The 14202-nt window shown below is 48.4% G+C and overlaps 1 protein-coding gene across 3 annotated transcripts in view; it reads right to left on the bottom strand.

The window, feature by feature from the left end:
* NTRK3 (neurotrophic receptor tyrosine kinase 3) overlaps positions 1 to 14202 on the bottom strand; it is a 205624-nt gene that overhangs the window by 147842 nt on the left and 43580 nt on the right. For all 3 annotated transcript variants that reach the window (XM_085070424.1, XM_085070425.1, XM_085070426.1), the window contains exon 4: positions 6655 to 6723. In XM_085070424.1, the coding sequence (XP_084926550.1) occupies positions 6655 to 6723 (69 nt within the window). The remainder of the gene's footprint in view (positions 1 to 6654; positions 6724 to 14202) is intronic.

The raw sequence follows: 14202 nt of genomic DNA on the forward strand, positions 1-14202 counted from the left end.
CCTGCTGACCTGGCTAGGAGAAATGGAGAAAAGCACTGCCTTTAATGTACTTCATTTAAACCACACTTACACATAGTTTATATACCAGGAATGTTTATTATAATTGATTTTCCAACCTATTAACCATTTCATTTACATTTTTAAAGCTCTGCAGGTCTCTGTGGACATGCAAGAAGGGCAAGTTCCAGCAGGGAGAAGAGCCCAGTGCTCAGCCAGGACTGAGTTACCAAAGCTGGTTGCAATGATAATTTCAGCAAAACAGGAGATACAGCCTGAACAAACAAAATATCTCCCCACACAACTCTAAAGCAAAGAAAGTCAGGATCAGCAGAGGCAGCAGTGCCAAGGATGAGCTCACTCACCCCAAAGCAGAAGGGCATCTCCAAAGGTCAAACCATTGCTTCATGTGATATCTAGATCCCCCATCATACAGGGGAAAGCTTTTTCCCTGCTCTGTTCCATGTGTTACTGCAAAATTCATGCTCGCTTTTACAAAATTAATCTCACCGACTAACAGGATTTGGAAACAACCTTCCAAACATCTGCAGCTGCTGTTTTGTCAATACACTGCTGCAAATGGAGGAAGTGAAGGGGTATTCTGGTAGCACCAAGGGTCACTGAACCCTGAACCCTAATGATGCCCCTTTGCATTTTCAAATACATCAAGATATCATCTGACCTTTTTTTCTTTTAGAGCAAACACTGAGTTAAACTTCACTCTGTGGCTTTTCATTAGTTCATTTCCTTCCCACCAAAAGCACATAAACCTCTGTGACACAGGTACAAGGCTCAGACAAGCAACTCAAAGGCCAAAGCACTAAATTTAACAGACCAGAGCAGATTAGCGCAGTGATTTGGTGGGGTTTGAGTGATGAGACATTCCCTGTGTGCTCTGACAGGTACTGCCAGTGCCTTGCACAGGCTTTACATCCTCTTCTACATGATCATGAATCTACTTTCATCTCAGGATCCTCCCAGGATAACTGATACCAGCAGAATATGGTATGGCATAGGGGTAAGAGCCACAGCAGATCGGGTAACTGGGGATGTACCCTGGGACCTGGCAGGGAGCTGGGGGAGCTCAGATGCAATGAGGGAGAAATTCTGCTCCACTGCAAATGTCCTCACAAAACGAGGCTGCTGGGAGAGCTGCTGTCCTAGCACTTAAGGGCAGCTCTGTGAGTAATAGACAGCAGCTTTCCTGGCCCATTGCTAATTCATGAAGGGCCATGAATAATACAGGAGCCACGGGCTTCAGGGCAGAGCTTCCCCACAACCTGCCCCAACACCAGCCATGTAACTCACTCTAATCGAGACCCCCAGAGGGGCTTTTGCACAAATTAACTCCCATCACAGGCTGGATGTGCTGAGTGCCACGGGCAGCTGGCACAGCACTGCAGGCAGGAGGGGCACAGATGTGTGCACCCATTGTCCCTAACATGCATTGCAAAAGCATTCCTGACATGCAGAAAATACCCTTTCCTCCTCGCTTGGTGCATGCCATGCCGTGCCAGCTGGCTCTCCAGAGAGATGCATAGGGAATTCCATACTTACACTGTCCTAAACCCACCCAAAAACCTGGATCTCCAATTCTCTCCTCAGATCCTTCCCTTGCAGGAATCATTAGAAGCTGCAGCTCCTTCCAATTTTTCCTCTCCCATTTCTGTAACACATCTTCACTACCTACAACCCTCTACTTGTGGACATAAATGCACCTTTTCTTTCCTGCAAGGAGGAGAAGAACCACAAGGTGCCTTTTGGACAAAACACACTGCTGGGCCAGAGGACACTGCCCTGTGCTGCAGACCATGGATGCAGCAGCACCCCAGTGAGAATTAAGGCAAGGGGCTCTTCGTGAGACATATCGAGCACAACTTACTGCTGGAATGAACAAACAAACCCAAAGGGCATTTTTTGCATGCAGGCTGGAATTGTTGCCAAAGCATCGCTTGGCTGCAGGCACTCAGGAGGTGTGCACACTCCCACACCTTCTTCAGGCCTCCTTAAAACTGAAAATGCCTGTGAGAAATCACAAATTTCACAGCTGCAACAGAGCTGGGCTCTCTGCACAAGCAGAGCTGCTCTGTGACTCAAGGAGTTCATCCAAAAAGAGACTGAACCTGCACATGAGCCAGAGTCATCCACCAGCATCACAAGCAGAGACTGATAGTAGGGTGTGCAGGGGCACAGCCCCTTCCTAAACCACTGTGCTTGGGAAAGAGGAAAACTGCAACAATCATGCCATGAACCGTCATTTGATGGGACAACAACCCATCAAACCTGAAACTCTAGAGGCATGCAGGCATCAAGTCAGCTGTTCAGCAAAAGGGATGCTGCTGGTGCCTGGTTGATCCCAGCTTGGCTCCCTGCAGAAAGCTGTACCCACTGTTTCCCAAAACTGCCTGGACAGCCTATATCAGGATGGACCAGTGTGGGAGACAGATGCCTTCAATGCTCCAATATGTTCTGGAACAGACAGGGACTTCACACAAACACAGAAACAGTTTTTTTCCAGACTAGGCAGCTAAATGAGACACATGCCCTGTCCCATGCCTCCCCACTCATCAGCTAAAGCAAAGCTGTCTGCAGCTAAAACCTCTCAGAGGGCAGCAGAGATCCTTGCCACACTTCTCTTGTCTGTTTCAATTCGCATAAAACTCCTGCCAAGGTTTCATACTCTTACAATTAAAATGCTCTTCCTACCTTGGGACTGAGGCCACTTCCCTAAGCTTGAGAACCAACGAGCACTGAGCAGAGAGAGAACAAAATCTAATTTTCTTTTTCATCCCTATTAATTTCCCAGAACCAGGGTTTCTCTTGGTGGTCCAACCAGAACTGTTGTTTCCAAACCCCTGCCAGAAAGGGGTGGGATAGAAAGGGAAGGACTGGGACAGGGAGTAGTGTGTGCTGTCTGACAGCTGGCTCAGCACAGAGCAGGCAAATACCCACAGCTCTATTACTGGGACTGCTGGCAGTGATAAGTTTCAAAGCTGGAGGCACAGACCGTGTTAAGCTGGACTCACAACATTAACAGAGATGCTGCTGTGCCCCATCCCCGCCAAAGCCTCTTGCTGTAGCACTGCAGAAATGTACTGCAGGGCAACTTGGCAGGGACTGCTGGTATTAGAAATGCTGATGGGTCGGGCAGAGCAGCAAGATGTTCAGGACTACAAGGTTTTATACAACCCAAGACGTAATTGGATCCAGAGTCTTAGGTCTTTCCGGGAAGGAATTTCTTGAAATGTCAGCCATAAGCTCTCTGAGGACATGACAAAGGAAGCCAAGGACATGACAGAGGAAACCAGCTGTGACTTCTGGATAAGAAAGGCTCTAAGTCCAATGTTTATGAGCTGTTGCATGTGTCAGATGCTTCCCTGCACACACTCAGCTTCAGACTTAGGAGAGTTGTGTGCTCATTAGCCTGAGCCCTGCTGGTCAAGGTCAGCCCGTGCTATGGGAATTAGGACTGGAGTTACTGGAAACCATTCCAAGCCTTGTTTCTGGCCAGAACAAGCAAGAGATAATATTCTCTGGAAGTGTGCCTCATTTTTGCCATCCTTTCTTCAGTGAGTCAGCAGGGGAAAAAATCTCAGTTCTGTTGAACAAGAAATTCTTCTTTAAAGAAATACCACGTTCATGAGGCTGCGATGCCTTGGATGCAGCCAAGCAGAAATTTCAAGCCCCAAGTTGCCATCCACCTGCCCAGGAGTCTTCTGATCTTTCCTCCTCATTGTTCAGTGTGAGTGGCTTTGTCAGGTCTCGTGTTCCCTGGCAATCTCCATGTCACACTCAGTTGTAGTTCCTCTCCTCCCAACACTCTCCTGAAGAAAATCCTCTCATCGCTTCCCTCACCACATGCTCCACTGCTCCGACCTGCCTCGTTGTAAGTCACAGTTTCAGCTTGGATGAATATTTTCCCTCTGGATCCATGATTTCCTGGTAGCACAGGGCACTGGCACTCAGTATAAGGCATGTCTGGTGAGCCACTCCAACCACTTGTCCCACCAACCTTCCACACAGACATAACCCTCTGCAGAAGAGGGGACTCTTGCCAGCTTCTATGTGTCTCTCGAGTTTTTCTGGCCTCTCCCCTGCTGTACACAAATGCTGCTGCTCAGCCTGCCTTCCTCAGGCTTGCTGTCTCTGCATTGGTCTCTGCTGCTCACCACCTTCTGCCTTTCCAGAGAGTTTTGGCTCAACTTCAAGTCCTTGGCTGATGTCAATCTGCAATTCCCTTTCTAGCTTTCACCAGTGTTTCACACTCGCTTTATGTGGGCCATGTATTCCATCTCCCTCCCAGGTTCTGGAAGCCTCCTTGGAGCTCAGTGTGCCAAAAAACTGTCTCTTACTCACCCATCCTCTGCATTTCCAAAACAAAAAAAAAAAAAAATTTACAGTATTTCCCACTTTTGTGGACCCATTAGTAATTTCTCCCCATCTTGGAGATCTGATTTTCCTCACCAACAGGTTGCATCCCTCTCACACTCTTGACCATGATCACACCACAGTAGGTAATGTTAACCTTAATTCCCAAAATCTCTACATGAATGCTTATTCAGAGCCCATAGCTCAGGCTACACCTCTGTGCTGCCTTCTTTCCAACAAACCCAAAGTTCAGCAGGACAGTTTCATGGGCCCAGGAAGGACATTCCAGGCACATCCTCCTGACCCTTAGGAATTGACATCCCAGTGGGTATCAGATAAAATATCCCCCTCCTGTCATGTTTGGGGAACAGCAGCACCACATTATTCTGGTAATCTCCATCCCAGCTGTGTTTATGTGCATGAAGGGTCCTTGGTAACAAGGAACTCAGAGAGGAACACTTGTCAGGAAGCACTTAAAGCAATTCTTCAGTTAAAATAAACTTGACCAGGCTCTCAGTCCAGCCCAGGCAGCAGCAAGGCAGTCCCTGTGGGCAGGCATATTTGTAGGTCTAAATTGCTCACTGGAGCTGGTGCCAGAGGGTGGTTTGCCAAGAGCCCTTTTGCAGCTTGGAGCAGGAGAGGTTCAGCTGAGGCTCCTGCCCCACAGGATGCCAAGCCTCCCCATGGGACACCATGGGCAGCACACACCACACCAGTGCTGCTTTTCCACCCCATCACGACTTCCTACCAACCAGCCCTGTCATCTCCCACATTTCTTTGTGCAATACTTCTTTCATTCACAGGGACTTGTTATCTCCAAGAAAACTGCTCTGAGCACAGCTTCAACTAGAGCCAAGTAATTCAGCTCCTTTCCACTTGCCATGCTGCAGAGTGCTGGCCCCAAGTGACTCCGCTGACACCATCCACAGCCACCCCAAGCACATCAGCTCCCTGCCAGGATCATCATATCAGGACAACACAGATCAATCAGGTGAAGTACCCTTTGCTACCCAAAATGCAGCATCTCAATTCCCTGTGTGCTTGGTATTGGTCTTTTGAGCCCGGCTGGAGCTGGCAGACCTGGGACGTGCCTGAAGAAACAAAATATGACCAAATGAAGCAAAAGCACATAAAAACGAGCCCCTTTGGAAGTATTCCCATTAATCTGCAGGTTCACCATTACCCCAGGCCCTGCAAGTGCCTCCAGCTCAGGACTGCAGCCCCATTTGCTCCTCCACTCTTGGGTCTCTCTTGGGTAACAACCATCAATCTGAGTTTTGCCAGACAGTGCAATGACAATAAGTAAAGGTCTAAGAATACAAATGACTCATGCTATTAAACTTGAAACCTGAGCCAGGCTTGAAAAATATTTAGAGCTGTAATCAGCAAGGAGACAAATTCTGAATTCAGCATTTTAACTCTGCAAGCCAAATTTCCCCATCAGAAGGGCGTTTCTCCATTTTCTAATATCACTATTAGTATTTTTCATTTAACAATTTGACAGAAATAAAATACACTGCAGTAACACCAGTGATAACACACTTACTCCCACTTGAAAGACTGTCTTTATTCTTTCATAAGTCACTTCTAGCTTACAGCTCTATTGATCATCGGTGAGGATGAATGGAGCTTCCCAGGATCCTCTGGGACAAATCCTACATATATATTTTTTTATACCCACCAAACAACTATTTCTAAAATTCAACAAAACAGGTCATCAGGGCAACGCTCCATTGATTTCGTGTCCACTTATTCTTCAAGCACGATGCTGAATGCTCTATCAATAATTCAGCAGGCTGAAGGCCACCAGTGCCCCAGGAGACACAACTATCTCATCATCTCCCACATCAGAACTGGGAGGTGCCTCCATTGCTATAGAAAAAAGGAATCATCAGCCTAAAAAGCAGGAATGTCTTGTAAAGCATGTGCACCAGCTAAAGAAAAGCAGTTAGCCCTACCCTGCAACAGATGAGAACAATTGTTTGAAGAGATTCACTCAAAATCTGGCCTAGTAAGTATTTCTAATATGCTCCCAGAGTTAGTCAACCATTTACTACTCCAAGCATGACTTGTTCATCATCCCGACGTTAATTAGCCAGCTGCTGTGAAGTTAAAAGAGAAGCAGTTCTGCTCTGGTGCTCCCATGCCCAGGAAAGCCTCCCAAGGATGTTGCTGCCCACTGGAGTTTTAGGTAATTATTCGCTGGCTTCAAAATAGCTCTATTTGGAAACGGTTCCTCCTCTCAGCCTCCTGTCTGTTCCCAGGAGATTCCCCCAGGGTGGGACTTACAGTTCAAAGAGTCGCAGTGTCTGGAAGAGTTGCCATGACAGAGTGGTGAGCCGGTTCCCGGAGAGGTCTCTGAAAATTAAGGAGGGGAAAAAAAAAATGTCACTGTAAATAATTCTTCCTGCACATGGCCCTACCACCTCCACAGAGCTCATTGTCCTCCTCGATGGGGAGGCTGTCAAGTAGTTTAGAACCCAAGTTTAGATTTCATAGTGAGATATTTTAATGAAGACAAACCCAAATGAAAGTTTCTCATCTTATCTTTTTTTTTTTAAAGGGGAGAAGTGATTTATATCCTGCTGCAATGTTAAGTAAAAAAAATCCAACGTCTGATTCTTGCCCATGAATCTGGAGCTCAACCAACCATAAGAAAAAGAACAAGTCTAATTTCAGAACTCGAACAAAAAATTAAGTACGAACCGCACGTTAAAAATAGTAACAGCCAGGTTCAAATGACAGCACGATGATTACCCAAGGTGTTATCATATGATCTGCAGTAGCTGAGCGTTCCAGGTGTCCCGGAATGCCTGCGTGTTGCTTGCACCCAGGGGTACCACTGCTACAGCAGCCAACAGCTCCCCATCCCTCTCTCCATCTGCCCAAACTCACAAAACCATAAATCTCATCTACCTGGGAGAGTTTTGCAACCCAGCAGACATCTTCTCTTTAGCTGAAAGCCAGAGAGGATGAAAGAACGTAAAAGGAAGCGAATTAATAAAAACGAGAGGAAGAAATGTGTCTGGAGTAGGGTGAGCAGAAGGAGAAAAGCCCACAGTTTCTAACAGCACAAGAAGATAATAATGAAGCATGTTCTGTAGTGGTAACCTTCCCAGGGGTATCTGGCCAGGCTGAGAGCCACCAATGGAGTGACCAGCCCATGGTGAGCAGAGGAATGGGTGACCACAAGCTCTGGGAGAACCCCAAATGCCCAATCTCTTTGCTGGCTTCCAGAACACACAGGAGGTGCTGCCTCACATCCTTCACTGAATCCATCCCTGCTGCCAGCCACCGGCAGGGCAGCCCAGCTCAAGGCTTAGGACACTGCTCTGCCTCAGCCCAGATGAAGGGCCAGAGGCACAGATCACCTGAAGTTCATTCAGCTCTGGGCTGGCCAGAGAGGAGGGATGGCCCAGGATGGCACAGCAGTGACAGCAGGCAGCCCAGCTGCCCCAGGCTCAGTCCCCAGTCCCTGTCTGATTTGCAAAAAAGTACTAAAACCAGGAGAGTAAACCCCTGAATGGCTCCTGCTGGCACAGGTCTGATGCACAAGGATTTGGGATAACAGGTTCATTTCTTCCCTTACACAGGGTTTCAGCAAGGGGAAAGCAATTCTGGTCCTGTCCCACCTGCACCAGAACTCTGCAGTTAGGAGTGGATTATCTGATCACACAGCAAAGCATTGTCCCAAAGGCTCTCCATGAGCCTGGCAGAAGAATAAGCCCAAACACATTGATGGCACAGTGCTGCCTTTTTAAATTCTGGCTCTGCCTCACATCAGACTATCCCGCTGTGGAAACCACAGCAAACCACAGGTACCTCATTTCACATGACTATGATCCCACCATTCCCACATCTGTAGACAAACTGTTTCCAGTCTCTGATAGAGGTGGGAAAAATGGCAGGTAAAGCTAAGCAGGGGGGAATAAAAATATTACAAGACTCCTTCCTTTATCCACCCCAGAGCACTAAGCACCTGGAAATTTTGCAAAGACAGATGAAAAGTGGGAGGGGAAGGAGCAACTCACTGTTACTGAAAAGTGAGACAGTAAACTCCCTCCCCCAGCCCAGGGAGAAGAAGGAAGCGTAAAGGGGATGCATGAGAGACAGCAAGATGTGGGAGAGAGGCAGAAATGCAGAGGAGGGAGTGAATCTCGCTGGAATGTCCTTTCTCAAAGGTCATGTTTTGCTACATTAGGCAGAAATGTCAAGAGAAAATTGGATTCTGAAAGAGAAGAGAAAAAACAACAGGCTTTCCACGCAAATAAGGGAATCAAAAATAGCATGATCGTGTTATTACAATTTAGGACACAGGGAGATGGAGAAAAGATACATCCTCACTAATGCAGGGGGCTTTGCCAGGCAGATGTGCTCCACTTCTCATCTCCTGCAGTCCCTGGAAACCAGCTCCTACCACCTCCTCCCTCCCCCAGAAAACAACCCACAGCAAGCATCAGGCAAAGAGGAGATGGGTCTTCCCTTGCACACATCTGGCAGGAAACTCTGCTCTCAAAGGGCAAAGCCAGGGTTTGATCTGACCTGACCATCAACTTCTGCAGGGCTGGTCAGTGAGACACACACCCACGGCTCCATTTCAGATCAGCCTGGACACACACAGGGAGGAAGAACATGTCTGTCCTTGGAAACAGACACCTTGGGTACTTCCAAATGTCACAAAGGTCCTTCCTCAGGCTCAGAGACAGACCTCAGCACAGAGACCAAAAGGGGCTGCACACAAACACACATTAAAAATACACCATTTCGGTCACAGAAACTCCAAAGGTCAGAGATGCCAAGATTGGGATTCCACATGCAGAAGAGTACAGCTCCTGACTTCTGCTGCAGAAGATAGAGCTCCTCCACAGAAACCTCAGTGCACAGCAGTGATTTGTCTCCAGAACAGATCCATCCCACATGCTGGATGGGGCAGGTTTCCTGGGGAAGGGAGCATGTGACTCTGTAATTAAAGATGGAATGACAGTACATGCACATGAGGGGATTCAATTATGGCTCCACAAGTGAGGCTCTGAGCTCCAGCACCTTTAATTCCTGTTTGGTGCTTGCAAGGCTCCCCCCACACTCAAACCTCAGCTGCACACACCAAGATTCCCTGTGTTCTGTACAGTATAAATGGGGAGGATTGGGAAAAATCAGGACACTCACATCCAGGACCAGTCATCTCACAGATCCATTCTGCCTTCCTGCAGCTTTTCCAAGGCTGAAAGTCTGTTGCTACCTCCAAATCCCTGTTATTTGGAGTGACAAGAACCCAAATCCTCCTCTGCTGTGGCTGGGCAGTGCCAGCTCTCTCCTTCCTGACCTATTTGCTTCTCCCTCCCAGCAGGCTCAATCACACTACTCATTGCTCTCCAACCACTCCCAAATATTTCTCAGCCTCAATTTCCTTATCCATGCCCAAATTTCCTATAATCTTCCCCAATTTTATGTCCTCCCACACCAACACCCAAGAAGAGTTGCTCCTCCTCTCCCTTCCTCATTCCTGAAAATCCTTTGTTAAACTTCTCCCCTCCAACTGGACCAAGAGCTATTCTCCTGGCCTAAGATATACCAGAGGAAAACCAAGCCTTCCAAACAAAATCTGCCCTTTGACAAAATTTCTTTCCATCCACAAAAGGAGGATGCAAACGTTCTGTAACAGGAGCATCACCAGAATTGTCTAGCCTGAGCAAAATAGCTTATTTCCCAGCCTCCTTTCTACCACCTCAAACACTTGAGAAAGTTCTTATGTGAAACTAAAAAGAAATAATAATGAAAAATAGAATCAGCCAGGAGCAGACACCCAACACAGAAAACTTCAGCCTGAGCAATTAAAATTTGGCAGAATTATAGGGAAGTGGAAGCAGCCCTCTAGCAGTGTGCCAGACAACCTTTATAACAGCCCATGCATCAGCTCCACCTGTAACAAAATACAGCACATCACACGTCGAGGAAACACAGGCAGAGGGAAGCAAAATGCCTTCCCTGCATATTTCTCAGCAATGAACAAGAGCCTGTCTCTCCCAGGACAGATCTGCCATCAGAGCTCCTGGAATATATTCAAGCTGCTTCTTCGCCATGGGACATTTTCTCCATCACTCACAAGATGCTCTTTTCCACAGAGACAGTCTCTAGAAGTAGCTGCCAGGGTGCTTTTTGCCTCCAGAGCAGGTTTTAAAGGAGTTGAGTAGGGAAAGGGGGTTGGACGGAGCTCATCTGGACCAGATCCAGGGCAGAACCACCCAACCCACTCACTGCTCCAGCTCAACACTACTCCACAATCCTTCTGCTGCAGCAGCCATGCTCCCAAGGCTCCTGATCCTATCCCCACCAGCATCACCCTGCACACCTCAAGGGCAGGCTGCTACCACTGAGTGACAGCTAAATCCCAGTTCTTGCTCTCTCCCTTCGTCCTCCTCCTGCATTTCAGGGGGGACACACTATGTCCCACACACTCTCCCACGGCTCCCGCAGGCACTGCCAAGACCTTGCTGATGACCAACAGGGAAGGGCAGGTGACCTTTGCCATTTTGTCACAGCATGAGTGACAGATGGGGCCATGGAGTGCACCTCCTGAATGAGCTACTGGGGCTAAAAAGGGATAGGTGAGGGCGGGACAAAAGGGAATCTGGATCTGTGCAGACCAGAACAAGTGGACTTGAGTGCGAGAGGAGACAGCATGTTTTCTTTTCCCTTAATTACCCAGCAGCCAAAAGTGTTTCCACTATTAAAGCCATTTTATATTCAGCTAAATTAAGCCAGTTGCCTCATTAATGACACCAACAAGCAGAAGCCCCTGTAATTAAACTGTAAGTTATTTTACGCAGTTCAGCTCCACGCAACGGCAGAAACGCTGCTGCTGGGGAGGGACCCTGTGCACCTGTCCCTCCTCCACGCAGCTCCATCCTCCACTTGCCCTTGTTTCCAAGCTGACACATTTATTTCTGCATGGGAGAAGTTTTTCACACGTTTTAATAACATGGTGCCACTATGAAAATCCTGACTGGGAGGGATTAACTTGACAGAGCAGCTGGGGCTGAGGGAGCACGAGCGAGTGCTTGGCAGAAATGAGAGATGCACATCCTCAGCTGCAGCCCCCAGTGCTCCGTACACTGGTGGCACTGCATGTGACTCCCTTGATATTTGGGCACAACAGGTGCTTCCCATGATCTCCCAGCTCACTCCAGCCTTAGCCAAGTGCTGGTGGCAACAGGAGAGGAGAATGTCAGCAGCCTCACATGCTGCTGTAGGGGCAGCTCCATTCAGGCTTCGTATCTGCAGCAAGTAAGATGCTAAAGCTTTGGGTCTGAACCAGAGAAATGCTGGAAAGTCACTCTGGGGCTTGCTTATCCCTGCCAGATAACTCCAGTGACCTCTAAAAGCACTGTTACACTCCACATCACCCTCCCTGCCTTCCCCATGCCCCTCCCTCCTCTTCCTGTTTAGTAAGCAGCTTTGCTCATTAAGGGAAAAATTGTACTGTCCTCCCTTAATGAATGTGCTAAAATTACCCCAACAAGTCCCAGAAGCTGTGGAAGGACAGGCCTCCCCACAAATCAGGCTCTGCAAATGCTAGACTCAATTGGAATCTCCAATAGCTCAGCCCCAAGTCCCAGCAGGACACGCTTGAGACAGCCTGGAAAAGGACTGGGCAATGCCAAGTGCGTGCAAGCCTTGCATGCCCAGAAAGCAGAGTGAGCAGAACAGGATGTGCCATTAAACTGGTCAGCTTGAGATTTTATGGCTGCCAGGAGTTCTCCTGGATTTGCTCCCTGTTCAGGCTCAGCACCAGGACACATATATTGATGCTGTGGAGGAGTAAGACAGTTTGCAGAGGTCCTCAGCTATGGTCTGGTATTACCTACAGCTCAGTTCTGCTCCTCAAGCAACACCCCAGCAACCCTCAGGGCTTTTCTGACCCCAAACCCAGAAGAACCAAAAAGTCTCCAAGGTTCAATCTTCCTTTGCGTATTTGGGCAGCAAAACTAAATCCTTTCTCCTGTCCACAGGTTCTGTCCTGTACTTTGTAGAGCACATGTCACACAGCATGTGACATGACATAACCAAATCACTCCCCAAAAATTATTTCCTGTTCTAGGGCTAGAGTCAGAATCTGCAATCACTTCCCAAACTCAGAGCATCCTGCACCAGAGAGGAGCAAGAGACCCTCATGGGTGACACACAAGAAGAGACAGTGCCACTCCACACACACACCACTGGTCCTGGAGGTGTGATACTGGAGGAAAGAACCACCAATCCCTCCATATTTCTCAGCTGCAGGACGCTGATTTTCAAATTCTCAGCTGCCACTGAAACAGCACTGAGGGAGGGGGAAAAGGGCTGGTCTCCTGCATTGTTCTTTAAATAACAGCATCGCAAAACAAAAGCTGCAGAGCAAGTGGGAAGGCATTAAGGCACAACGCCTCTGTCACAGGGCTGCCAGTGCCAGCAGCCGTGTCCTGCTGCTGCCTTCAACCCAGCCCAGCCTTTACTTAAAGGCCATCTCCCACCCCACGACACTTCCACACCCTCCAAGTAATCTCTTCTGAGGCATCTCCCAGCTGCACAAAGCTTTGTTCAGAGACAAATCACCCCTCAGAGTTTATTGTTGCTCACAGTTTCAGTTCAGCACATGGCACAGATGGGAAGGCGTCACCAGATGTGGGTCACTCTGTCCCTTGTGCTTCAAGGCAGATCAGATGCAGGGATCTGGCCCTCTGGACTGCACTCATCTCGCCCTTGTTGTGTGCAGTTTGCATTGCTCTTCTCCAAAGACATCTGGACTCTCAGAGGACTTGGGGAAAGGTTAAAAGCTGGTTCAGCCTTGCAGTTTCTTCCCCTTTGCCTGCCAGCTTCCCTGCAGGGCACAGTCCAGCAGCATCCACAGAACAGGCCAGTCTTCTGCTCTCCTTTGCTCAAGGAAAAATCAACTTGCAACAGGCAAGAGCCTTTCCCCATGGCTGCCCTCCTGCAGCCAAGAGGTCCTCAGGACTGCACTGCCCCCACCCCATTTCTTCAGTCCCAAACTGCAGCAATTACAGATCCATAATGCCAAAATATTACTGTGCACTGGGCTTTCCTCCTGCTTTGGCATGCAGAAATAACACTGGAGATGTGTGCCGGCTGAGGACAAGGGCTGCCAGCTGCCAGCTCCAGAGAGGAGCTGGGTTTATCCAGCCTGTTTGCTTCAAACTGCATTGTTCTTCAAGCTGGGAACACAGAACAACTGGGGAATGCCTCCTGCTCACAGGTTTGCAGTGAACGCTGAGCCAACCCAATCTGAGTGAGAGAAGAGCTCAGAGCTGTGACAAGGCACAGCTTGAGGTGGTGGCATGGGAAGGAGAGCCATGCCCACGGGGCATTTCCCAGCATCTCTGAGTATGCTATAATTTGACTTTAATGATATTAGAGGTCTTTTCCAACTGTAATGATTCTGTGAACACCAGATTCCCACATGTTTCCCACCACCTCCCCCTTGAATACAGGGAAGGAACAAGGACAGAGCTCACCAGGAGGTACCACTAGAGCTGGGAGGTCACTCCAAATTCCCAGAGAGACACTGGGAGAGCTGGACAAGGTCCACACAACAGCCTCAGTGTCAACACATCAAGCACAGATGTGCTGGGACAGGTTCTGGTCCTCCCTCTTCCTCCTGAACAAGGACTGTGCTCTCAGCTAGAGCCCCCTGTTAGAGGGCTCTTACATCAAGTTTATATTAAATATATATACACATATAAAATCAAATATTCCCACCTACTTGGATGCCCAGAAATCAATGAGCCTTTACTAACCCCTCTGAGGTTATTCAAGAGAAAACTAACAGCTGGGCCTGAGCCC

Source organism: Lichenostomus cassidix, chromosome 10 (genome assembly GCF_008360975.1).
Source record: "Lichenostomus cassidix isolate B80296 chromosome 10, HeHo_3.0, whole genome shotgun sequence".
In the NCBI taxonomy this organism is placed as follows: Eukaryota; Metazoa; Chordata; class Aves; order Passeriformes; family Meliphagidae; genus Lichenostomus; species Lichenostomus cassidix.